This window comes from Eptatretus burgeri, chromosome 12 (genome assembly GCF_056783735.1).
Source record: "Eptatretus burgeri isolate ZD-2024b chromosome 12, Ebu_testis_v1, whole genome shotgun sequence".
NCBI classification, from domain to species: Eukaryota; Metazoa; Chordata; class Myxini; order Myxiniformes; family Myxinidae; genus Eptatretus; species Eptatretus burgeri.
The window spans coordinates 59160945-59188025 of NC_140972.1; the positions used below are offsets into that span (position 1 = coordinate 59160945).

A 27081-nucleotide genomic window follows, 5' to 3' on the forward strand; every position below is an offset into this window, starting at 1 on the left:
ACTTCGGTCCAGTCAGGACCCCTCCGCTCCGGACTTATCCGGGGCGACGACCTTTACATTCCGGGTGATCGGTTGAGCCGGCTCGTGGCTCCATCTAGTGGTCGTGCTCATGGTCAACCCCCCCCCCCCTCCCCCGGCGCCGTAACAATATATATATATATATATATATATATACCTCACACCTCCAAGCTCTCATGCCTGGGTTTGAATCCTGACCCAGCTATAAAATCTCATCCCGGTGTTTCACAGGCAGGCTGATCCAGAGTTGCCAGATGTTCGATAAGTATCGTATTTGCACGATAATTCAATGTCTTGTGCGATGTACGATCGATAATTCCGGCAATTCCAAAAAATAAAGTACTCGACCTTCAATTTTCATTTTTATATTCCATCACATTTTTCTCAGTTTGCTCGGCAGATTATGACCTCGCCCTCACACCTCGCGCAGCATTTATTCATGCAGGTGTAACATCACGGAAGCACGTGCACAGAGAGCAACTGAGCAAAGCAATGCACACATCACTTCGGGTTCTGGCCTCCGAGCACATGGACGTTCTGGCCTCCGAGCACACACATCAGGATAGGGTTAGGGCTTCTTCATTTTGGGGATATATATATATATATATATATATATATATATATATATATATATATATATATATATATATATATATATATATATATTTTAATGACATCACAGTGTGCAGGTGAATGCAATGAGTTCAGAAAGTGTTTCTATGTTCGTCTATAACAAAAAAAATATCAATTGGGGCATAAATGAGAAAATCGATTCTTTTAAAGAATATTTACTCATTAAATACGCTAGTGAATCGTCAAAATATGATCAGAATCCATTTCCTCGACAAAAAGTAACCTAGAAATGTATTTTAAATAATTAATTTATCTTTTAAAACAATACTTTCAAAGATGCCTCTGACAATCCCGAGTTGATATTCTCCATTAACTTTGGTGCATTTATTGACATTGCATGCAAGCTCAACCCTCCACAATGTGACGTCACAGAGTGATGAAAGTTATCTTGTAACATCACATTTTCTCCCCTTTCCCAAAATATAATAATTTCCCCCTTTAACGTGTGATATAAGGATGTTTTGATAATTTTATTTGAAGGCGATGTATAATCATCATCATATTGTCTACGGAAGTGAAGGTAGTCCTGTAGATATTCAGGTCTGCACTATGGATGGTACTTGGTTAATGTGATGATTGGTGCAGGATGGAGTGCTCATGATTGCGTGACAGTCAGTGCGAGTGGAAACGCACATCCGACCGAAGAGAACGATCATTAATTCAGGTACCTGAGTCATCATGGCATCGTGCTCCCACGACTGCATACCCATAATGCCCTGCACCGTGGAACTCCCGCTTCATATCCAAAAGCAAACGCAAACCAATGTAAGACCATTACATCTCCCTTTCCCACAAGAAGAAAAGTAATAAAGTAAAAACAACTAATGTGATACCATTACATCTCTGCAATGTGTCGTTAGATCATTCCAACACCAATACAGTCATCAAAATCTATCGACACCAGATAACCAAAGTGTATAAATGCAAACATCAGATAAACAAAGTGTTTATAGATCAAGACGCCATGGTGTTTTGACAGCTCGGCCAGACCTCCCTCGTATGGACAGTTGTCAGGTTCTGTGAAAGAGAGGCAACATGTGACTCGAACTGGCAGAGCGCTGGGGATATTGATGAACTATCTCTGCTCTGGTAGCGTGAGTGATGTCACGGTCATGGTTCAATACCAGACCTTGCAAGATGGTTCATTATGGGTTCAGAAATCTTGTTTTGGCTCGTAGATTGATGGGGCACTGCAACACACACTGGGAGCTCCTGAATGTGAATTTGGTTGTGTCAGAGTGTTTGACCATTTGGTGATGCAAACAAATACGACTGTGGCTCTTCATACATGGAGATAACCGTGGCTGGCTCCCAACAATGAGTGCTGTGGTTCTGAACGTGAACTCGTTGTCCAGGGTATAGGCAGGACATTTCGTGTGCCCGAGCATGCTTATCGTGGTAGAGATTTTGTGAGTTTCGGTGCTTCTCCAGCTCCTCGTGGATGAGGTTATCATAGTCATGTGCGTTGGCGATTCTGGTTGGTTCTAGCGATTTTACTTTTCTGCCCATTAGCAGTTGAGCAGGACCTGCCAAGTTGTAATTCACTGGGGTAGAACGCCAAACTAGCAGTGCAAGATGAAAATAGTTTTCTGCACTTTTTGATTTGCGGAGGATGGATTTCACTGTCTCAACTTGGCACTCAATGAATCCATTAGATTTGAGTATGTTGGGGATGATGTGATTTAATCAAAATTCCATTTCCCAGCAAATGAGCGAAATTCCGTGCTGGAGAAATGAGGACCATTATCACTCATAAATGTATCAGGAATTCCAAACTCAGAAAATATGTCCCAAGGTCACAATAATTGTGCGGCCGGAGGCGGACTCAGGTAGTTTGCGGACAGTCGGAAATTTTGAATAATAATCTGCGATGACAAGCCACTGAGTTGCATCGAAGTAGAACAGGTCACGTCCGACTTTACTCCATGGTCTGAGCGGAATGTCATGTTGCTGTTGTGGTTCAGGTAGCTGAGATTTGCGGTGTAGCTGGCTGGTAGGACAGCAGTCCACAAGCCGATCAATGTCCTTGTTGATGTTGTACAAGTACACAGTGTCCTTAGCCAGGAGTTTGGTTTTCTCGTGCCTAAAATAGCCTGAGTGGAGTTTCTGCAGAATGTCGTTTCTCATGCACTTCGGTATCATAACTCTCTCACCTTTAAGAATTACACCATTTTCAATTGACAGTTCATCCCCAAAACTCCAGTATGTCGTCACTGAATGCAGACGAGAGTTTTGGCAGGGGCTGCTTGCAGCCTATGTTGATCTCTGCAATGCATTCGATCCAGTGAACCGGGATGCTCTCTGGAGGATTCTTGGTCTTCGTGGGGTGCCAACAAAACTGATCAATCTGATGTCTGAACTCTACTCTGGTACTGAGAGTGCTGTGAGATGTGGTAATACCATCTCTGACTTATTTCCAGTTGTAACTGGAGTTCATCAGGGGTATTTACTGGGTTTCCTGGGTCAAAACTAAGATCCAGGCTTTCAATGACATCTTTGATGTTGCTGTCTTGCCTGTACCTGTTTGTGGTGAGGATGTTGAGTCCCGGAGAGATTCACTTACCATGGCAGTGATGTTCATGTCTCTGCTGGCTGTGAGCCAGAGGTCAACAGACGTCTGGGTCTGGCCTGGGGAATCATGGATTCACTGGATCATGGGGTGTGGCACTATCGGTACTTGTGCAGGACGATGAAAGTCTGAGTCTGCAGGTCCTTGGTTCTTCCAGTCTTGCTCTACGGGTGTGAGACTTGGACTCTGACAAGGGATCCGAGTCAGAGACTCAATTCCTTTGGTACCAGGTCTCTTCGGAGAATCCTTGGCTATTGCTGGTCGGACTTTGTGTCCAACGAGCGGTTGCTGAGAGAGACTCAAATGAGATTTGTTACCTGCATAGTCTGTGAGCATCAGCTGCTGCTGCATGGACATGTAGCTCATTTTCCTGACACTGATCCTGCTCACCAGATTCTCTCAGTGAGGGAGCCTTGTGAGTGGATGCGGCCAATGGGTTGACCACATGCCTCGTTGTTGCAGTGGGTTGATCAGCATCTCAAGGAGATGGAGATGGGCAAGGAATCTGCCTGGGGATGGCCAGACAGAGGCTCCTGGATTACCGGCGGAAGGTGGACACCAGCGATGCTCTACTCCGGCGCATGCTCCCATACCTGAGCTGTCCCTGACTTGACATCAAGTTTTGAGAAGTATTTTGCTCCTGCAAGTTTGTGATTGAGCTCTTCTATTGTTGGCATTTTGCAATATGGACGAATCGGGGCTCGATTGAGATGCTTTGGGTCAAAACAAATCCGTATATTGCCGTCACTTTTTTTGTTACATACGTGAGAGCTGACCCCTCAATTGGTTCCTTGATACGCCGTAGGACTCCCTGTGGAACCATCTCATAAAGTTCTGATTTAATTTTGTCCTTGAGAGTAACAGGGGTTCTTTGTGTTGGATCAATATGTTGTGAGTTATTTGGGTCCACAACAAGCCTGTGTGTTGTATGAAATTCATCGATGGTCACATTGTTGTGGGTATGCATCCATGAGTTTTCACGCTGTTGTAAACCCGTGGTTGGTTGCTGTTTACTGAACAATGCAACGTAACAATGTGAAGATTCTCACACAATGGAAGGTCAAGAACCACAGGACCACCGACATCCACAACAAAGAAACGTGTGCTGGTCCATCGTGATCCCTTGTAACTGCAGGCAATGTCTACAGTGCCAAAATACTTATTGTGGGTTCCATTGTAAGCAGTTAAAACGCTCTCTGCTTCCTGAAGACAGCCAATGTAGGGTTTATCATTTGACTCCAGCATGTCACGAAACATGCGTCAGTGTGAATGGGTAGTTTCCTTGGGCACCTGGGTTCACCTTCAGCTGAAGATAAATGAACACCTGGCCTGTTGCATAGACTGGCATGAAGTGTAGTGTAAGCCTGGTTACGTTGACCAGGTGTATTAATCGAGTCGAAAACGAACGAATCAAACTGTGATGCAACGTCATTGAGGGCGTTTGTGTTGTACCGATACCTGTGTTATGCCTGGTGTTGGCTTAATGGTGAGGGTGGTGGGCTTGGAATCATAGGATCCTGAGTTCAAATCCAACTCGGCTGCTGAATTAATACCAGGTGGGGTTGACATTGCCCTTCATCCTTCCGTGGTCGGCAAAATGAGTGCCAGCTTGCTGGTATCCTGTGTCGGAGTGGCGACCCGTCCAGGATTGTGCCCAATAGCCAAGGAGTCTGCTTAGGCAGCACCAATGCTCTACACAGAGTATGGTCCGAGTAGTGGATAGACACCTGTGTTGCTGTACTACGATGTGCGTGTCATAGGCTGTTTCGTGTTGTGCACCGGCATGGGGGATACTGTAAGCATTCGGGGATCACAAATACCTTACCTTGGGGTGTTTTCCTCGAACTCGACAATCTCGTGTATAACATCCTCTTTTTCTTTGTTGTGAAGATCAACACAAGCACGTGATATCCGGGGGTTCCAGAAAGCATTCCCTGTTGGACCATTGTTGTTTGACGCAAAGCTTCTGAGTGCTTGGTGTCTGTGTGTACTTGATGAGAGGTAGGGTCATAGTTCATGAAACTTGGACGTGAGACAGCACTTGGCCCAATGGTCGAGTTTAGCACACAATCTGCATGTGTCGTTACGAGCAGGACATTGGTTACGTGCTGGAGGGTGTGAGGTCCCACACCTTTTGTATTTACTGAGTCTCGGGCTAACAGCGGAGATGTTTACTTTATCAGCTGCTTTGTCAGCACAACCATTCATAGAATGCAACTGTTTGAAGTTTGTGGTGGAGGCTTCGTTTGTGCGCCCCAGTTTCAAGGCATCGTCAAAAGTAAAGGTCTTTGGTTTTGTCAAAAATTCCTTCAACGAGTCGGAGATTTGGGTCTTTGCAATGATCTGTTCAATCAAGCGGTCTTCTTGTTTGGAGCTGAAATCACACTTCTGGGAGGGAAGCTTGGCCCGGCTGATAAAGTCATCGAGCGGCTCACCGAGATTCTGACTGTAGTGACGAAGCTCCAGTCGGCAAATCCTGAAATTATCCGAGGGTTCCATTTGGTCCAGGAAACAATTCATCATATACGTGGGTTGCTGCTGCTGTTCCTCCGTTAAGGTCCACGTGTTGTACCGTTTAAGGCCTTCCTCTCCCATTTGAAGCAGGAACAGTGGCACCTGGTTGCTCTCCGTAATGCCTCGAACTTGAAAGTTCAGCTCCCACCGCTGTTTGAACATTTATCAGCGTCGACCGCTGCATTAGGCATGGTCCAGTCCATGCGCGGAGTTCCTGCCAGGTCCGCCATTGTCGACCCCGCTTGGGTCGACGAGGAACGAGCTGATTACACAAGGCACGGGAAACACCGGCTTGTTACCTTGATGGGCTCGAATATGTCGTAAAACCGCTGCCACCATGTAAAGTTCTGATGGAGAAGACAGATAGAGAGACAACATTTGAAGAGAACGATCATTTCATTCAGGCACCCGAATCATCATGGCGCCGGAACTCCCGGTTCATATGCAAACGCAAACCAACGTGATACCATTACATCCCCCACATCATAAATCCGGTACCGACCATCGATACCTGTGACCAATCCGGGGCACGATCTCGGTCCTTCCGGATGAATGAAGTCGATGTTTGGTCGAAAAAGCCGGCTCATCCTCTTTAGCATCATCCGTGTCGAGGTGGAGAGTGTTACGGATCGAAGCCGGCAGGTCATTGGTGACGATGACGAGGAGCGTCGGATCAAGAACACTACCTCGCGGTATTCCACAGAGTACTTGACGTCTCTTTGTGAGGAAAACTTCCGCAGCCACGTGACGATTGGTACTTCTGTGGCGATTAATTCCCTCTTCGTGTGCTGGTTAACATGACGACGTTTAAACCAAAACAAGAGAAATGTCATTCACATGAACATGAACGATGCAATGACGTGCTGTAAATGAAGTCCGGCTGATCATTACTGCTTCGGCGAAGAAAGATTTGATGGCGCCGATGCCCCTACGGCTGTAGAATGGCGTTGAAAATGGCAAGCAGACAAAGGAAAACTCGTTCGTCACAGTCGTGGTTGTTTCACTAAATAAATGAAATCCGCTTCACTCAAAAGTCTTGACAAAGTCGAACCAAAAAGTCACGATGGAATAATGATGTGTTGAGTGACTCGTGAAGAGGGATGAAAAAGGCGCGAAAGCTTCCCCACACGTCATCAAGACCATCCCGTGCGTTGATTGGCTATCCGAGAAAGGCGCGTAAGCTTCCCCCCCCCACGTCATCAAGACTGTCCTGTGCGTTGATTGGCTCTCCGAGAAAGGCGCGCAAGCTCTCCCCCCACGTCATCAACACCATCCCGTGCGTTGATTGGCTGTCCGAGAAAGGCGGGCAAGCTTCCCCCCCACGTCATCAAGCCAATCCCGTGTGTTGATTGGCTGTCCGGAAAGATGCAACTGATTGGTTATACCAGGGTTCAGCTGTTTGAAAAATTAAAATTATTATTTAGAAAATTAGTGTCACTCCACTTCAATGCCATCCCATCATGCCTTTTCGATGAGTCTTTTGTGGGGGGACCGAATGAGAGCCTTACGAACGTCGAGAGAAAAAACAACATCCACAGGCACTCCGTCACATCCGGTGATCCAGTCCAGTCTTCCAACTGCCACAGGAGCTGAGTTAGGCAAGACCTCCCAGGGGTGAACCAGTGGCGTGCAGATGGGGGGAGGGGGCAACGGTGCGTTCGCCCCGGGCATCCATTGGATGGGGGCATTCAATCAGAGAAGGAAATAAGATAGTAATTTTAAAATTTCAGCGGTGATAAATCAATTTTTGGAGGCTCTCCGCACTACAGAGGCAGTTGTTAGCCCTTTATTCCTTTAACATGGTGTACCCTTTCTGTCTAGACTCCAGACTCTAGAGAAAATTGTGCTTCTCCCCATCCCCCCACACGCATGCGCATGATGTACGTGGTGCAACCATTAAAAGCAACAAGCAGACGTGGCTGTTCGTTCCTGCGTTCGAGTCATAACTCGTCTTTTCTTCAGCTTTTTGTGCATCCAGATTAGTTATTTTACCTACTCAGGTCAGTGAATAGCTCTAGAACGGGTGCAACTTCGTTTTTTTATAGGTTTTTTGGTGATATTTAATGAAATATTTACGTGGGATGTAGTAAGAGTGAAGCCTGGATGATCAGAGGACTGCTATGCCATTTAATCTCGGAATAGGAGACATTTATTCCTCAACATGTTAATATTCGAATACAGATACCACTAATTTGCAAGTCTATGATATAAATTGCACAAAATTATCAGTGTGAAATAATTTGATACGAAGGAACAAAGAAATTAAACAAACCGGTAGGCGACGAGGGATTCGCGAGGAGCAAAGCGCTGGATACGATGCTTTTCATTCTGACCGATCCACCGACGAAGATTCATTGCCAATACGTATTTGTTCACATACAATTGTTCCTCTGCCTGGCAAGATTTTTCCTATTGTGTATTTTGCCAACTGGCACGCCTCATAAAAAATGAGGGTAAATAGACACCCTATTTTTGAAGGACTACCATTTGAAAAATAATCAGTTTGCTGGTTTGTGCTGTGGAGCCTCACATTACAGACACACACATACACACACACACACACACACACACACACACACACACACACACACACACACACACACACACACACACACACACACACACACACACACACACACACACACACACGCGCAGACGGAAAACCCGATAAACTTCTCTCAATGCTCTTGTTTGACCACACCTCCTGAGCCACACAATATTTTTATAAGCCACGCCCACTTTCCTACGCCACTCCCACTTTTTATCAACCACTTACACTTTCCCTAAGCTCCGCCCACTTTCCTAAGCCCCTCATAAAAAATGACGATGAATAGACACCCGATTTTTGAAGGACTACCATTTGAAAAATAAAACCTCAATCAAAAATCGGCTCGAGTAAAATTTTCTAAATATCTCGAAGTGTTTGATTCCGTAGTCTCGTTTCTCTACATTCAAAACTGAAGGACAAGTTTTGAAAATACTGTACGCGGTTTTTCGGCCGCTGCACAGCAACGGGTGGTTGCTAGGCAATGAAATTCAAATGTGCACATTCCCAACAAATACTGCACATGTTGGCAAAGTTTCATCGAAATCGGTTTGCTGGTTTGTGCTGTGGAGCCTCGCGTTGCAGACACACATACACACACACACAGACACACACACACACACACACACACACACGGAAAACCCGACAATAAGGGATATATAGCAAATCCAATATGGTTTATCCGTCTGCAACTGACCGATTGTTTACCATTTTCTTTCCATTTTTCTCATGCGTCTTACGGTTTTTGAGATAGAAAATGAAATGTTACGAGTATTTCGTGTGCTTATTATTATCGAGTTTCAGAATTATTGCAGTCGAGTTTATTCTCCACAACCACGCTATCTCCACAACACAGCGCCCTCCTCAGCAAACAGCGGCAAAATGCCGTTGTTACGAACTCGCGGCGCAACAGGGGGTGCCACATTCCAGTGTGCAATCAGCCGTCCAAACGGCTGACTTGCATAAACGGATCAAGACGGGCTTTGCCCTGGAAAAGGCCAACCAATCAGAGGTGAAAGGGGCGGAGCCAGCCTGGGTGGGGTGAAGGTTCAGAGGTTGAAAGGGGGAAGCGCAGATTTCAGGTGGCGAAAGCTCCAACGGCTTCTCCCCTCGGGCTATAAAAAGCCGCGTTGGCAACGCGCAGAGAGTTGGTGGTGGAGCTGTTATCTATAACAATATTATTGTTTTAATTTTAATGGTTTTATCTCCAATTAAGATTTTTTTTGTTCTCTGATTATCTACAAATACAAGAATGAATATTTGTTCAAGAGAAAATATGCTCGTCTCAGAAGTGTGTAAGTTAGTAATCACTTTGTACATATATATATATATATATATTTTTTTTTCAGATGAAGAAAGTACAACCGAGTGGAGCACAAAACAGGAAAAAGAAGAGGGACAGAGTCGAAGATGAGTCCCATCAAAGAGGGGCATTAGATACATAGATAAGAAGAAGTAGGAGAACCTGGAGAAGTAAAAGATGATTTGCGTGCAGAGAAGGATTTTTCTGATGCGGATTCAGCTCGGTCAGAACATAATACTCTCTCTCCTCAGTCTCGTTGTCAGGATGATGATCCATGTGAAGAAAATAAAGAAGATTTTTGCAAAGAAGCGATTTTGGCTATTTGAAGAAACCGATTCCAGATCATTTGAAGATGACAATATTACAACATGGCCCTGAAAAATATCAGAATAAAAGTGGTCCATTTGCTGAGAAGGATGGGAGATCAATTTCCAAACAGTGGTTTGATAAAGTTTCCACAAATGGAGAAATTGTGGAGAGAAAATGGTTGTTATACTCTCCATATCGGAAAGCATGCTACTGTTTTGTTTTCAAAGGAGCATTTGTCAAGACGGTTTCTCCACTTGGAGAAAATTAAATCCAAGAATACCTGACCATGAGAAAAGCCCTTCTCATAGAGCTCACATGAGGGAATACCTGAACCTCGTAGTTCGACTCCATCATTCAACTACGATCGATGCTGAACTTCAACAGCAAATGTCTGCTGAAAAGAAAAGATGGAAAGCTATAACTGAACGGATTGTCGAGGTTTTATCCTTTCTGGCAAAACAGAATCTGGCCTATCGTGGACATCGAGGAGAAGGAATATCTGGGTTATCAGAGCCAGGGGAGACAGTCAGTGAAAATACAGGAAACTTTCGAGCAACAATCAGACTTTTGGCCAAATATGATGACATCTTAGCAAAACACTTGCAGAGAGGGAAAGAGAAACCAAAAAGTGTCACCTACTTGTCCAACAGAATTCAAAACGAAATAATCAATCTTCTTGGTGAAATTGTCAAGAAAAATATAATTTCCGAAATTAAGGACGCAAAATATTTTAGCATAAAGCTGGATTCAACTCCAGATATTGCCCATGAAGATCAGGTTTCTGAAATTCTGCATTACGTTCATATTGATGAAAACAAAAAAAGTAGAAATAAAGGAGACATTTCTGGGATTTTTTCAAGTCAACAAGAAAGATGCAGTCAGCCTGGTAAATAAATTTCAGGAAAAATTGGAAGAAGACAAAATTTCCATGAATGACTGTCGTGGTCAAGAATATGATAACGCAGCAGTTATGGCTGGAGTGAGAGGAGGTGTTCAACAAAAAAATTCTTGAAGTTAACCCAAAAGCTGTGTTTGTGAACTGCGAGAACCACAACCTCAATTTGGCCTGTGTCCATGCAAGTGAGGTGCAACCTGTTGTTGTTAAATTTTTTGGCATTCTGGAAAAACTCTTTACTTTTTTTTCTTCATCTACTTCTCGTTGGGAAGTGTTAAAATCTTTTGTCACTCGGACTGTGAAAAGACAGTGTGACACAAGATGGAGTTCCAGCCATGATGCTGTGCAAGTAATCCACGAAGAGTGTGACAACGTTATTGCAAGCCTTCAACACCTGCTGGAAGGAGAATTTTCAAGGGAAACTAAATCTGATGCAGGATCGCTACTGAACTCTATTCAAAAGTTCCCGTTAATAGCTTTATTAAATTTTTGGTACTCAGTTTTATCATCAGTGGAGAAAGTCTCAAAACGTTTGCAGGATTCGAAAATGGGGTTCCATGAAGCTTCTTGTGATCTGAGAGGACTTATTCATATCTTGAATTTGAAGAATGACGAAATTATCCACAATGCAATAGATTTAGCCAATGAATATTGTGAAAATTGGGGAATACCAATTGCACGAACAAGGAAAATAAGAATAATGCCGGGAGAGTCAGCAAGAGATAGTGGACTGACGGCACAAGAAGAAATGAATCGAGTAATGGTTGAGATTGTGAACAGATTAAAAACTGAAATTGAAGACCGCAGTGTCCGTCTTCAAAGACCCAGTGACCGATTTTCTTTTCTTCTGAACTTGAATTCAGTAGTGGTTGAAGATGAACAAGAAAGAGAGAAATTAAAAAAGGAATGATCAGACTTTGCAAATTATTATGACAATGATGTGGTTGCAATTCAGTTATATGACGAAATTATTGATTTTGTGATGCTCCTTCGAGCTGGAGGGAATAGAGTTCCCCCTGATCCGAAAGATGCTCTGGAGTCTTTACTGCAGTATGGGAGGGATGTCTTTCCAACGCTGTGTGTTTCATACAGATTACTGCTTACAATCACATTTTCAGTCGCAAGCTGTGAAGGGTCATTTTCAAAACTGAAATTAATAAAAACATATCTGAGGTCTTCTATGTCACAGGAGCGACTGACCAACCTGGTATGGCTTTAATAAGCATTGAAAAAGAATTTCTCACAGCTGATGTAAAAAGTGAAGTAGGTCAGGTGTTTTGTGACAGGAGGTATCATTTGGGGAAAAGAACTTAATAAATTTGATTGATTTATATTAAAATCGAATAAAGCGTATATTTCATGTTTCGTCTGTGTTTATATATTCAAAATATTTTCCTTTCTCATAATATTTCTCAGTATATTAGGCCTTATACTTGAGTCTTTGGGGCATACAATCAAGATTTGCCCCGGGCATCACCAGACCTCTGCACACCACTGGGGTGAACCCATGTTGAACATGGCAAAACAAGTCACATGACATCAAGTGTTTGACTCTGGCATGTTACAGCGAACGCAGTGAGCTTCATACTTAACGCGTGCACGTGAGAGACTAGGAAACAACAACACAATACCCCTGGCTATTTCGAATCCGTGTCGTTGGCTATGACCTTTTGCTTCCGGTTGTTGTTAAACGCTGTGTGGTGTATAAGCACGATTGGGTTTTATTTCTATCTTGTGAATATTACTTAACGCGTGCAAATGAGAGAATAGGAAACAACAAAAACAACACAATACCCTGGCAATTGTGAATCCGTGTCATTGGCTATGACCATTTTGCTTCCATTTTTGTTTTTGCTTCTGGTTTTTTTTTGTTTCCGGTTTTTTTCATGGGGAATGATGCATGCCGGGAGATCATGACGGAAGTGTTTATTTATTTATTCAATATTTTTTTTTCCCCAAAGTTAATTTTATACTTCCGAAAGTGATTTTTTTTCTTCATGACCGGAAGTGTTTATTTAGTATTTAACATTACCGGGAGTGATTTTAAAACTCTTCCCGGAACTTTTAATTTCTTTTATTCTTGACCAGAAGTGATCGTTTATTTATTTATTTATTCAATTATTTTTTTCCCAAAGCTAATTTTAATAAAGATATCTCCCGCATCATCAAAAAAATTTTTAATCGTGATTTACATTATTTGTTCGCTGATCCCGATTCCAGGCCGAAGTAACCGGAAATTGCGTCAAAATCATCAGCTGTGCGGCGCTTACACGTACCACGGTATAGTTGGCAAGTATACAGTTGTGAACAAGTTTTATGTAAAGTCAGAAGCGAATGTAAGAAGAATTCTACGTTCGCTTCTCGGCTTTGCCGATTCCATATTATTAATACGCTAAGCGGCTAAGCCATATTTTGTGGACGTATCTCCTCAGAAACTGCCGGACGGATTGTCGCCACTTTCGGCATGCGTGTGCTCTGTGGTCTAATGTACAGCATGGGCTTTGTGAGATCGCGCCACACGGACAGGTTTGGGAATTTTTACATGAATCGTTTGCACGGCGACGTGTGACGTCACTGCCGAGGCGTGATGACGTCACGACATCATCGGTCATTCGCCGACGTCATTACGTCTGTCGTTGACAGACCATCACCTCTGAGAGGCATTTTGTGTTTTGAGCACTCTTCAATGTTTCTTGTGTTTTTTTAAGGCTGTTTATTTATCTAAGGTGTTAATATGGAATAGGCAAAGCCGAGAAGCGAACGTAGAATTCTTCTTACATTCGCTTCTGACTTTACATAAAACTTGTTCACAACTGTATACTTGCCAACTATACCGTGGTATGTGTAAGCGCCGCACAGCTGATGATTTTGACGCAATTTCCGGTGACTTCGGCCTGGATTCGGGATCAGCGAACAAATAATGTAAATTACGATTAAAAAATTTTTTTGATGATGCGGGAGATATCTTTATTAAAATTAACTTTGGGAAAAAAATAATTGAATAAATAAATAAATAAACGATCACTTCTGGTCAAGAATAAAAGAAATTAAAAGTTCTGGAAAGAGTTTCAAAATCACTCCCGGTAATGTTAAATACTAAATAAACACTTCCTGTCATGAAAAAAAATCACTTTCGGAAGTATAAAATTAACTTTGGGAAAAAAAATAATTGAAGAAATAAAAACACTTCCGGTCATGATCTCCCGGCATGCATCATTCCCCATGACAAAAACCGGAAACAAAAGAAAAACAGAAACAAAACAAAAACGGAAGCAAAATGGTCATAGCCAACGACACGGATTCACAATTGCCAGGGTATTGTGTTGTTTTTGTTCTTTCCTATTCTCTCATGTGCACGCGCTGAGTAATATTTACAAGATAGAAATAAAACCCAATCTTGTTTATACACCGCACAGCGTTTAACAACAACCGGAAGCAAAAAAGTCATAGCTGGCGACACGGATTCCAAAGAGCTCGGGGTATTGTGTTGTTGTTGTTTCCTATTCTCTCACGTGCACGCGTTAAGTATGAAGCTCACTTCGTTCGCTATTATATAACTCTCATGTATTGATGTGTTCATAAGGGGGATATCGAGCACAGCGGGATATCGAGCGACGACAGTCGACGGTTGTAAATTGAAATGTCGCTGTGCATTGTGGGTTAATGACGGTTAAAAAAAACAACAACAATTCCACGTGGTTCGTAGGAATCGTACGATAATTTAATGTCAATATGATTTTTGAGGTTCAACACGATATTTAGACTTTTCAAATCGTTAAATATCTCGTCGTGTCCCTTCCTCAAGAGTACGTGAGCTATCGGCACCGTGGACAAATTACAACTACTGCTGCGATGGCAAAGAAGGCAAAGGCAAACCACCCGGTGTAACCCCTTCTTGGGAAGCTTCGGCGGCACGGACCCCTCTGTGAAGTCTTCCCAACAGAGAACGTTTACCCCGAACGTACATAAATATTTCAAACATTAAACCTCTCCTTCAAAAGAAACAGATTTTTTTTTTTTTACATTTTCAACAATAGCATCTAATTTTCTACAATTTGTTTTATTTGTGCGCAAACCTTTACATTAAACAACAATGGGACGTAATCGATGTGAATCAACCAATCAGGTTCCAGGAGGGAGATCACGTGGGGCTGTTTCGTCACAGTCACGTGTTCCCACGACTCAGGCGGCGAGTGAAGTTCCCCGCTGCCGTTTGTCCCTCTCGGCGGCTTCCGGTAAACGAGCCGATCGTTCCTTTTTTAGTTTTCATTGAACCTTGACGGGTTGGGGGAAATTCGTGTTTATTTCCTCGTCGTTTACATTGGTGCTCAATCTGCTGGAACGTCTCTTACCGGAAGTCGCCGAAGCTTCCCGCGACCCTTGGACCTGAATCCTTGTGGATTGTTTGACACGTCGGGAGGTGGAGATATGGTTTCTTTATTTCCGATTTTGTAAACTGAAGGGACCTCGTATTGAGTCCGTGCTCACACACCGAGGAGGGAAGCAATGTTGGAAGGAGGAAGGACATGGAGGGGAGGAGACGAGAGTGCGTGAGGAAATCACACACACAACATAGTTTACGTACGTAATACATGTACAGATACCTTTTATTAATTACATTGGTGTGCGTGTGCGTGCGTGCGTGTGTGTGTGTGTGTGTGTGTGTGTGTGTGTGTGTGTGTGTGTGTGTGTGTGTGTGTGTGTGTGTGTGTGTGTGTGTGTGTGTGTGTGTGTGTGTGTGTGTGTGTGTGTGTGTGTGTGTGTGTGTGACAGCCACCAAGAGAGACCGACCGACCACGGTCATGATCGTCATAATCAAAAGTTTCAGCAACAGTCTTCATTGTACTCAGATTCATGGAAACTTCAACTGGTACCCTCGGACGATAACTTGGTGAACGTTACATCATCGATGCAAAACGAGGACAGAATCGAAGGGAATGACGGGTGGGATGGACATGATGAATCGGTTTGTGTTCCATTGACAACGAATTGGGACAGCACTCGGTGGAGCACACACCTCCACCAGGTTGAACAGTTTATGTTTTGGATCCCACTGACAGGCCGGATCTGGATTCGCACCTAAGCCAAAATCGAATCTGCTTCTTTGTTTACCAAAACCAACTCATCCACCAAGTTTTGTCATCACTCCTTCACAACGTTTTGAAAAAAAAAATATATATATATATATATATATATATATATATATATATATATATATATATATATATATATATATATATATATATATATATATATATATATATATATATATATATATGTAAATATTGGTCCCATCTCTCACTGGTGAAGAATCAATTAAAGAATTTTTTTTTTAAAATTCCAGTATCTGGATTTGTATTTTCACCAAAATCTGATCGATTCATCCTTGTCACTCACCCAACCTGTACACCCAGTTTTGTCCGACTCCGTCCACAATTTTTTTTTTGCAGATATCCTGCTCACGGACAGACGGACGGATGGGTGACTACATCACCTCCGTCCACCTTCGGTGGCAGAGATAATGAATGAACACTTCAGAAGGAAGGAACTTGAGCTTGGCATCATGTTACAGTTACCAGCGACAGACATGACTCCAATGGCAGAGATGATGCGGATGAAACGGTCACGGCACGGAACGACCATGCGGATGAACAGGGATGAGTAATGCCGCAGACCACAAGGCATAGACATTGGATTCGGATTGGGTACCGGCACACGATGGCCTAGTCATCGCAAGCATTCTTTTAACCTCCACAAGCAGACATAGCAGATTGGACGGACTGCTTAATCTCGCATGTCCTGCTCTGCCTGTAAAGCAACAGAATTGAAACGGTTTAAAATTCGATTTTATTCCACTGCGAATCGAACTTGGATTATAGTGTTACGGCTGTGGAAATTCGCAGAACACCATAAAGGGTCCTTAGTTCAGTTAGATCGATAAGTCTGTGTTCAGTTAGATTTCCCCACCGTTGTTTAATGGGATTTATTCGCGTCACAGGGCTGTGATCTTTGCGATAGCCGTTTTTCTTTGACTATCGTTATTTTGGACCAACCACATTTCAACCACCTTCACAACGCCACCATCACAACAACCATGATCGCCTCAACCACCAACCACAACCAAACCACCACCACCAACGTCGCTCTCAAACAACCGCTTCAGATCCACCGTCCTCCCACCACAACAACCACACACACCTCTCAACAAACCACGCCATCCTCATCACCTCAACCACAACGCCAACCACAATTACGCCAATCACCTAACCACCTTCGCCGCGACGCCAACTACCGATCCTCTTCTCCACAAACCAAATCGCAACCCTCTCCGCTCATGAAAGCCGTCTCTGCGGAGGAAAAGTAACAAGGGATTTCGATAATGCGAGGGAAAAACAAGAAGGAACATCGGTGGCGCACGGATTTTCCCGCCTGCTTTTCCTGCGCTTTGGTGTGCGGGAAGTGCGATTCGAGCCAGAGGTCAAAGGTCATGTGAAGGAGGGGCCTCATTTTGGGGGAATGAATCTCCCTCGGCCTGGGCCATGTTACGATTCCCTCGCCCCCCCCCCACGCTCAGCGTGAGGGGGGGGGGCGAGAGGGTTGGACATGGGCAACGCCCCTTTTCTCGAAGCTCCCGCAGGAGCTCGAAGGAGGGCAGAGCAAGAAGCCAGGGGGAATATAAGGGCGCGCAGGAGCCAAGTCGTGTGTGTGGTTTCTGGAGAGCTGGAGGTTTCGAGTTTCGAGAGCTGGAGGTGCCTTCGAGCCAAATGCTACTCCTCCTCGGGTTATGGTCGGATGGTCATGAAAATTCACTCTAATCGTCTGGAATACATTGCGCACAAACAATCGAGCTGGATTTTCGATTTAGATCTTTGCTCACCCACAGCACCCCCTCAAACTTTTTGGATTTCTGATTTCAAACCGCATTTTCGGTACTTTTCAAATGGATACCGAGTAGTTATCAGTAGATGGAACTGGATGAGATTTGATATGCATAATCTTAAGGTGATTCCCCATCCGCTATATGACATCCATTTGCTCTATATCTTATAGTTTCTATGCTCGTCAACCCATCGCCGCCTACCGGCTTGTCTGTTTCTTTGTCTGTCTGTGAGTAGGGTTTCGTAAAAGGTTGTGCACGGATTCAGATGAAATTTGGTGGACCGGTTGTTTGTGTGACTAAGACGAACTCATCAGATTTTGGTGAAGTTCTGGATCTGGATACTAGAATTTGTTCAGGTGATTCTTCACCATTGAGCAATGGGGACAAAAACTATACATGGCATGATGTATCAAAAACTTATGGACGAGTTATGACAAAACTAGGTGACAAGAACAAGCCGATTAGATTTTGATTCAGGCCCAGATTCAGACGTGGCCTCTCAGTGGGATACAAAACATAAACTGATCAGTCTGGCGGAAGGATGCGCGCTACCAAGTGCCGCTCTGATTTCGTTTCGTTTTCTCCTGATCAGCTTTTGAAAACGTTTTGTTTTCTCCATCTCAAAAAAATTTGGACTTGTGCTTGTAAGCAGCTAAGCACATACGAATTGTCTCTATGATTGTACTTGCAAGCACATACTCGCTGTCTTTGGTGAAGTGTAGGTGAGTCATCGCTGGCATCTGAAACAGGTTACAATTACCTGCCTTAACTGATTTCTGTGAAGGCAACGGCAAACCACTCGGCACTGTGTGTGTGTGTGTGTGTGTGTGTGTGTGTGTGTGTGTGTGTGTGTGTGTGTGTGTGTGTGTGTGTGTGTGTGTGTGTGTGTGTGTGTGTGTGTGTGTGTGTGTGTGTGTGTGTGTGTGTGTGTGTGTGTGTGTGTGTGTGTGTGTGTGTGGTTTTATACTAAAAAAATTTGGCTGTACTTGTTCATATGTTTCATTTTGAGTTGCATTATGCACAAAAAAAAAATCATTTGGAATTCTTTCTTTACGATATTAATATTTCAGCTATGTGATCGATTTGAAGCAAGCCTGGTGTTGGCGCAGTGGTTAGGGCAGTGGCTTGGGATCCAAAAAGTCCTGAGTTCAAGCCCCGGTGGGTCACTGAATTAATACACCAGGGGGTTGACTCAGCCTGTCATCCTTCCGAGGTCTGTGAAATGAGTACCAGTGTACTGGGCCGGTGTATACCCCGGTTAAAATAGGTATACCATATCCCTGTGTCGCAAGAGGTGACCAGGGTTGCGTCAGGAAGGGCATCCGGTGTAAAACATGTGCCAAATCACTATGCGGATCATATTGATGATCCGCTGTGGCGACCCCTAACGGGAGCAGCCGAAAGAAGAAGAAGTGATCAATTTGAAGCAGTTGTTTCATGCGACCCAAAGCTGACATGTGTAGTGTATCCTCTATCAGTGAGGCAGGAAACATGAATAACCAAAGATGCGTGCCTGGTTCTCATCCTGGATTAATGTAGTGCTTACGGACAGTGTCATGCAATGTTTACTTGCACTTACTTTGCCAATGTTCCAAAGCCTTGAATATGGGTGTGTGTTTGAAAACCGTTATGGCTGCTGTGCTCGCAGGACACGGTTTTAAGCCAAACGTTTTAAGTGTTCCTTGATGCTGCCTGGATGTGCACTTTGATGGGCTGTCCTGGCATTATGGCCTGGAATGTGTCCCTGGAATTGGGAACAGAGGTTGGCATCAGATTATTGCTCTTCATCGTCTTTGTGTGAGTGTTCCCTGCTTGGTGATTTATTTATTTATTTATTTATTTATTTATTTATTTATTTATGTTGCGCGTTTGTAAGGATCATTTTGGTCGTTTGTAAGATCTGCTTCGTATTTTGCATCCTTGACAAATCATCTTTCACTGTTTCTGGATACTCGCTCTAATCCAAATTACAAAATCTACCATCGCTTTTCATCTGCTTCATTGTGAAGGTGGACAGATTTGTTGGAGCCATTCCGTCGGAAAATCCAGCCAGAGGAGATGTGGTTGTACAAAAACCCGACATCCAAGCAAGATCGCGTGCCGACTTTGCACATGTTTGTACGTACTTTGAACCTTGCCCTCGCAGTGTTTGATACACCATGTCCTTTGCATTTGTTAGTTTCCTTACAAGGAACTTCAATCCAGGAGGAGGCTGTTGAGCCCACCAGGCCTGCACGGTGGTTGCTAATGTGGTTGTTCGAACCGCTGACTTCCCAGGCTCAAAGGATGCCTCTAACCATTACTTAAACTTTGGGAATTATTATTTTGTAGTTTAAAAAAAAAATGGAATCAGCTTTTATGACTAATCAGAACAATCAGTGCATCATGATTGAACCTTTAAAATTAAAAAGCTCACTACTTAGAAGTAGGCTATCAATTTTGGCTGCAGTTTCTACAGGTATCCGTATGTGTATTTTTAAGGTTTCTTTGATATCCATTGGCCTTCCATGGCTGTGCTTAGTCACACTGAGATGACGTGAAACAGCTTATTATGATTCGAGAAACTTCGATAATGGGATGGCACAACACCTCACCGATCCGACAGGAGATCAGCTAGTCGATGCCAGATCCACCATTATAGTATTATGTTTCCAGTTACGAGTTACCGTTCTGGGTGTTTCATTGCTGGTGTTGGCTTTGTACTGTTGCATGTTTCGGGGCATATCTGCGCTCGAGCGCTGCATGACCGTCGAGTCTTGTTGGAGGTGCAAAACCAGACAATACTTGAAAATACAATGATTATACAACAATAACGACCCCACCGTGGTCACGACCTCCAACAAAATCTGGTAATGGGCCGATTGAGAAACACGCATTTAATGCGCAAGTTAATGATTAACTCAACACCTCTAATCCATGTCGACCTCGATGCCCAACTTTTATATCAAAAAGAGCTGATTCGTCACATGGTCACGGATTGTTTAACCTCAATATGGGGCCGTTCAAAAATTACATAACACTATTATTTTTTTGCAATTTATGTAAATCAATAGACAAGCAATCGCTTGTCTGTAGGTAAAAAAACCAAAAAACATTTTATAAACTCATGTTCCAATATGCATGACTTGTAACATCATCGGTCAGATGGTAGTTTCCGTTAGAATTCACAAAAATGGATTGGCGATACTTAAGTGGGAAATGTGAAGCAAGCAAAGGAGGCCAAATGAGTTGCTTTGTTAAAGATATCAACAATAAACCAATACTTCAAGGAGAAAGAGGAATGACAGATGACAGCGAAACAGTTTTGGGTTTGGCATACATGGCTGCTGGCAATGTAGAACAAGCGGTTTAAGCACTCAAGCAAGCACTCCAACAAAACGGTTGATAAGGAATGTCTGCTTGGTAAGCGAGAGCAAGCTGATTGGTAATGGAATACCTTAACATGGCATTTTTGTTTTTCAAAGGGTGGAAAAAGCCAATAAAACATGGGAATTCCTCCGAATTTTTTGCAGTCGAGTATAGCGCAACATCGACTGAGCGAGCGCGAAAATAACGTGGAGTCCCCTTTCTCGGGCGAAAATAACGTGGAGTCCCCTTTCTCGGGCGAAAATAACGTGGAGTCCCCTTTCTCGGGCGAAAATAACGTGGAGTCCCCTTTCTCGGGCGAAAATAACGTGGAGTCCCCTTTCTCGGGCGAAAATAACGTGGAGTCCCCTTTCTCGGGCGAAAATAACGTGGAGTCCCCTTTCTCGGGCGAAAATAACGTGGAGTCCCCTTTCTCGGGCGAAAATAACGTGGAGTCCCCTTTCTCGGGCGAAAATAACGTGGAGTCCCCTTTCTCGGGCGAAAATAACGTGGAGTCCCCTTTCTCGGGCGAAAGTAACGTGGAGTCCCCTTTCTCGGGCGAAAGTAACGTGGAGTCCCCTTTCTCGGGCGAAAGTAACGTGGAGTCCCCTTTCTCGGGCGAAAGTAACGTGGCGTCCCCTTTCTCGGGCGAAAATAACGTGGCGTCCCCTTTCTCGGGCGAAAATAACGTGGCGTCCCCTTTCTCGGGCGAAAATAACGTGGCGTCCCCTTTCTCGGGCGAAAATAACGTGGCGTCCCCTTTCTCGGGCGAAAATAACGTGGCGTCCCCTTTCTCGGGCGAAAATAACGTGGCGTCCCCTTTCTCGGGCGAAAATAACGTGGCGTCCCCTTTCTCGGGCGAAAATAACGTGGCGTCCCCTTTCTCGGGCGAAAATAACGTGGCGTCCCCTTTCTCGGGCGAAAATAACGTGGAGTCCTCTTTCTTTTTTCTTGTTTTGGAGGGGGGGGCATTTTAGGCATAAATATTATTTTTGCCTTTGGCAGGCCCCCAAAAAATTTTGATCCGCCTCTGCAATGAAGTTGCACTTTCTGCACATTCCTTTATCTTTTCTTCATGAAATATAATCGTCCGAACAGTCAAAAAATAATTAAGCATAATGCTTTGCTTAAATATATATACCGAGTTATAAAAATTGCTAATTTGTTAAAGTTTTCAGATTTCAGTCCAGATTTCGACACTTATTTAGTCCACAATATCCGATTCTCAAATCACATATGATATTTCGATTTCTACTTGAATTAGTCATTGAGAGTATATCGTGTTTCTATCTCAAGGCATGTTTGAATTGGCCAAACAAAATGGTGAATTAAGATCCCAGCTAGCTGAGAGAGGGCTGACCAAGGATGACGCCTTGTTGAAGGATAATTAAGTATGGCCGTTAATTGTCTCCAAAAGGGGTGTTTACATTAACCCCAAAACCGAATTTTCATTCTTGCACTTCCTTGGCGTTCCCTTGGTGTGCATGCAAAGTTTCAGGCCGCTTTCATGGTTTTTAGAGTTATGGAGGACATGCACACACATGCGCACACACACACACACCTCTCTCTCTCTCTGTCTGACATTTATTAGTATAGATAAACCAATTATAAACTGTTGGAGATTGGTTTAGATGAGTGTGCCGTCCCCTCAGATGGACTTTTAGCTGATTATCTCATCTGCCAGTGTTGATTGTTGGTGGACGCAATGAAAGATCCTACGGTGTCTTTCCATGAGGAGCAGGTGAAATATTGCTGCTACCCTGCACAAATTATATTAGAAATCCCCCAATCTGGCTTGTGGTGGTTCTCGGGGCCCATCACAACTACTAGTACCCAAGTCTAACTGATGATACCACAGTATGTCCTGACAGCCTAACTTTGGATTAGAAAAGGCATAGAATGATCTCAATGAAACTTTAATTGTATATATCTGAAAGCTCAGATGTCTGGGTACTTTTGCAAACTGTGTTGCCATTGATATAATTGTTTCCAGTTGTATTTGTCACCTGACCAACATTTTTACTCATTTTGCTGTGTGAGCAGGCCATAGCATATATTGTACCTGTCTTCACCGTCCTGTTCATCTATTTTATTCGATACGGCAAGCCTGACTTGAAACCAGCTTTCCTAGGTACCTACCTCCTTTTGAACACCAATGCTTTATTTTGCTACAATCACATTTTTTCCCCCACTTCTCCTCCCTCCCTCACTTCCCCAAATCTGTGCTGCCGTTCCTCAATAATACGCTCCGCAATTCTTCATTGTAATTCAATTCCAGTTACGTGTGGATATGCATTTGCTATATCGACGCTTCTTGCACGTTTGAGATGCTTGCGTTTGGTGTGGAGCATGGGATGACCATGCTGTTTTTCATACCATTTGTTTCTGTCTCTTTTTGTTGCAGCTATGTCGTTGGGGATGGTTATCAATGGTGTCCTCACAAATTGCATCAAGCTGATGGTGGGAAGGTGAGCGAGTTTCACATGTGTGACATGCAGTGGCAGCATGCTTGATGTCACACCCATGTAACTGTTTGATCTTATATTTTTGTAAACAGATGTTTGGTATTATGAACTTTAATATGAACAGAACTTTAATTATTTTATTATGAACAGAACTTTAATATGGATACAAACAAACACGACATAATAGTGACCGAAGCTTTTCGTGCTGCACTCTTCAGGGTAAAAGTTGCAGCAAGTGAAGAAGGAAGTGAAGGCGTGTGCTTTATACGCAGGTCTCAATAAGGTAGATGCTGATTGGTTCAACCATAATTACGTTACGGTTAATCCGAACGCCCATTGGTCGGCTCATCATCTTCACCTCGAGCTTACATTGTCTGGAGCAGAGTTCGTCGATGATTGACGTTTGCAACCACATCATGGAGAGGTCCATTCACCATTTGTTACCGTACTTCCCTTGACCTTTCCATGCTGAAAGATGGAGATCGTACAAATTCCTTTTGACGACATAATATTGGATCGGTGGTTAGGATGAAGGTTGCTTCCAACATACATAAATGAAACGAGCTCCGACCTCGGCTCAATATCCTGAACATATCTTTATTGTCCTGGTCTGCACAGATAGGGTTGGCAACCAGGTGCTGTGCAATGGCAGATGAAGCAGGTACAGTGGCCGGTGGTTGCTGGATATTTCTACATGCTCACACTGGTTGTGTTCTAGCCCTCACAAGCTTTCTTCGAATCGCCAAGGGGACGTGTTGTGCGGCCCACGTACCGAGCTTCACATCGGCACTTAAATTCATAAATAACATTGCTGGTTTGTGAGATGGATAGCACATCCTTGTTGACCGACGTCAGCAAATGCCGCCAGAAACCCTAAACCCTTAACCCTAACCCTAATTGGTGTTCTAACCCTAACAGGTAAAGATTACTCGGGGTTGCACAGCCAGAAACGTGTTGGATGCAATACGTTTGATTTGTACTTCAAACCTTCGTGATGATTGCCTTTTCCAGGGCATCCTGACTGGACATTTGTCCGGACCAATCTTCCGATCTTGTGTCGTGTTTAGAAACTTGTGTGTGTATCTCTTAACTATATGCTCAGGATAACCATTCTCACCGAGTATATCCATGATTTTGTCAATTTCAGCAGGAAGATTACAAGGTGAACAAATCCTCTGTGCCTGTTAACCAGGATATTGATCAAGGCAATTTTGTTTCTCGTGGAGCTGAAGGAGTCCCACCGAGTATTCTGCCCTGTGAAAGTCGGCTTCCGGTAGATGAATTTTTTTTTTTACCCTGAAGAGTGCAGCACGAAAAGCATCGGTCACTATTATGTCGTGTTTGTTTGTATCCATATCATATTTTTGTTTTCAATTCGATGCTCAAAAGTTGAGAGAGACAAAACGTACATCAAGGCAGTAATGAAAAGTTTTGAAAACAGACAATGCTAACAGAACTAAGCAAACAACAGCCAGATGCAGATCACGAAGGACACAATTGGCTTGGAAAACAATTTAATTTGCCATAACATCGCTGAAATCACTTGCCGTCGATTCTTTGGTGGTCAGACAAAACTTGGTGGGCAGGTTGGGTGTGTGATGAGGACGAATTGATTAAATTTTGGTGAAGATCCGAAGATGGATCCGGATCTGAGCATTTTTTAAGTGATTCTTCACAATTGAGTGATAGGACGGAAACAGATATATTGCACGATATCTCTTAAAAAGTTGTGGATGGATTTGGACAAAACTTGGTGGATGAGTTGGTTAGGTGAGAAGAACAAGCCGATTAAATTTTAGTTCAGGTCCGAATCCAGATCCGGCCTATCAGTGGGATACAAAATGTAAACTGTTCAGCTTGGCGGAGGGATGTGCTTTACCGATTGCCCTTTTTGTTCATGCACATATTTATGTGGTTTGTATGTCTTTAGCATTCACTTTAGTTTGCTTGGGATGCTTCCCGCAAATTACTGCCCAGGAATGCATCCTCAGTTTTTAACATTATGCCAATGGGAAAAAAGTTTTCAATTCACACTTTTTTGCACAACACTCAACTTTGTGGGAACACATTTTCGAGCGTGAAGCCCAAGGACTCCACATACATATATATGTATAATATATTGTTACAGGCCGGGGGTCAGCCGCCAACCGACCGCTCTGAACGGAGCCGCAAGTCGAGTCGGCCCGACCGATCGCCCGGAATATAGATCGCCGCCCAGATAACTCCGAGCGACGGGTCCTTGTACAAGAACCGAAATACGCCAATCGGCAGATCACGTGGGGTAGGGTCGATTGCCAATCTTCAATGTACCTAAATACCCACGTGATCCAACTACCAGGGTATTCCACCCTCGACGGATCTCGTACGGAACAAACCGCCGAGGCGAGCTTGTCCGTGCGCGATTCCGAGCGGCGTAACCGCCGAGAACCGTCGGTCCAAATGTCCCCCTATTTCGGCAACCCAATGGCTTTCTAACTCCCAACACACGAAATGTTCAGTCAATGAGGGAATGGACGAAACGAGTAGGTTTACATTCGCACAAGGACATTTATTATAATGAAACATGTATGCAATTATATAAGGCAAAACACGTTTTGGCCTCCACTCGCAGCTCGAGCCGAACAACTCGCTCAAGTTCCTTCCAAAACAAAGCAGCAGCCGAAGCTCACTGAGCCAGCCGAAGCAAAAAGCTTCCGAAGACCTCAAGCCAAGCAAGCCAAGCAGGACCCGATGACTGAACGACTGCTCTCTCCGAAGCAAAAAAAGCTTACTCCTCCCACGGGACTCAGCACACAAACTCTGCACACGGGACTCAGAACGGGACTCTTCACGAACTCTGCCACGGGACTCCCACAAACTCAGCCCTACCACGGGACTCCCACGAACTCTTTTGGGACTCATTTTGAACAAAGAAAAGATGTCTTTATCCTTTGCACCCCCTCCCCCGCACCCGGCGTGACTCATGCCCTCATGATCCACCCCCCCCCCCCGCTCAACCACGGGTGGGAGGGAGTTGTTGACGTCACGGGATGGCAGGGTTCTTCTTCCTCTTTGCAGAAGAGGGGGAGGGACGTCTCCATTGTTTCGTTCCCTAACTATTAAATCGATCCGCAGTGCATCTAATCGATCTCTGAACATTTAAACAATGAAAGGTGAGCTATCTCAGGAACATGCACTTATCGACATAGCTGACTAAGGGAACCTGTATGTTGTGTGCAATTGAATTCCAAATTCGTAACTATATATATATATATATATATATATATATATATATATATATATATATATATATATATATATATATATATATATATATATATATATCAGTCATGCGCCGCATTACAACGTTTCGGTCAACAACCGACCGCATATACGACGGTGGTCCCATAAGATATAATGTAGCTGAAAAATTCCTATCGCCTCATGATATCATAGCTGTTGTAGTGCTGCTAGTCGTATAAAAGTACAGTATAGCGCATACAATTATGTACAGTACATAATACTTGATAATGATTACAAACAACTACAGTTTGGCCCCGTTTTAACGCGATTGTTGAAGTCCATAAAATATCATCGCAAAAAAGCGGGGTCGCGCTAAATCGGGA

The 27081-nt window shown here is 43.7% G+C and overlaps 1 protein-coding gene and 1 pseudogene across 8 annotated transcripts in view; one reads left to right on the top strand and one right to left on the bottom strand.

The window, feature by feature from the left end:
- The window catches only part of LOC147015705 (phospholipid phosphatase 4-like), a 103341-nt gene that overhangs the window by 32596 nt on the left and 43664 nt on the right, over window positions 1-27081 (top strand). The window contains exons 1-5 of one of the 7 annotated variants that reach the window (XM_085848134.1): window positions 14247-14265; window positions 19315-19463; window positions 19676-19784; window positions 23055-23142; window positions 23416-23479. In XM_085848134.1, the coding sequence (XP_085704260.1) occupies window positions 19363-19463; window positions 19676-19784; window positions 23055-23142; window positions 23416-23479 (362 nt within the window). In that variant the 5' untranslated portion in view covers window positions 14247-14265; window positions 19315-19362. Of the gene's footprint in view, window positions 1-14246; window positions 14266-14916; window positions 15368-19314; window positions 19464-19675; window positions 19785-23054; window positions 23143-23415; window positions 23480-27081 lie in introns of those variants that run through there. The other 6 variants (XM_085848135.1, XM_085848132.1, XM_085848131.1 and 3 more) reach the window with 6 other exon arrangements.
- LOC147015706 (uncharacterized) lies at window positions 700-6885 on the bottom strand (annotated as a pseudogene). The gene is made up of 2 exons (XR_015049801.1): window positions 6246-6885; window positions 700-6081 (listed from the first exon to the last, which is right to left on the bottom strand). The product of XR_015049801.1 is annotated as an uncharacterized LOC147015706 (transcript).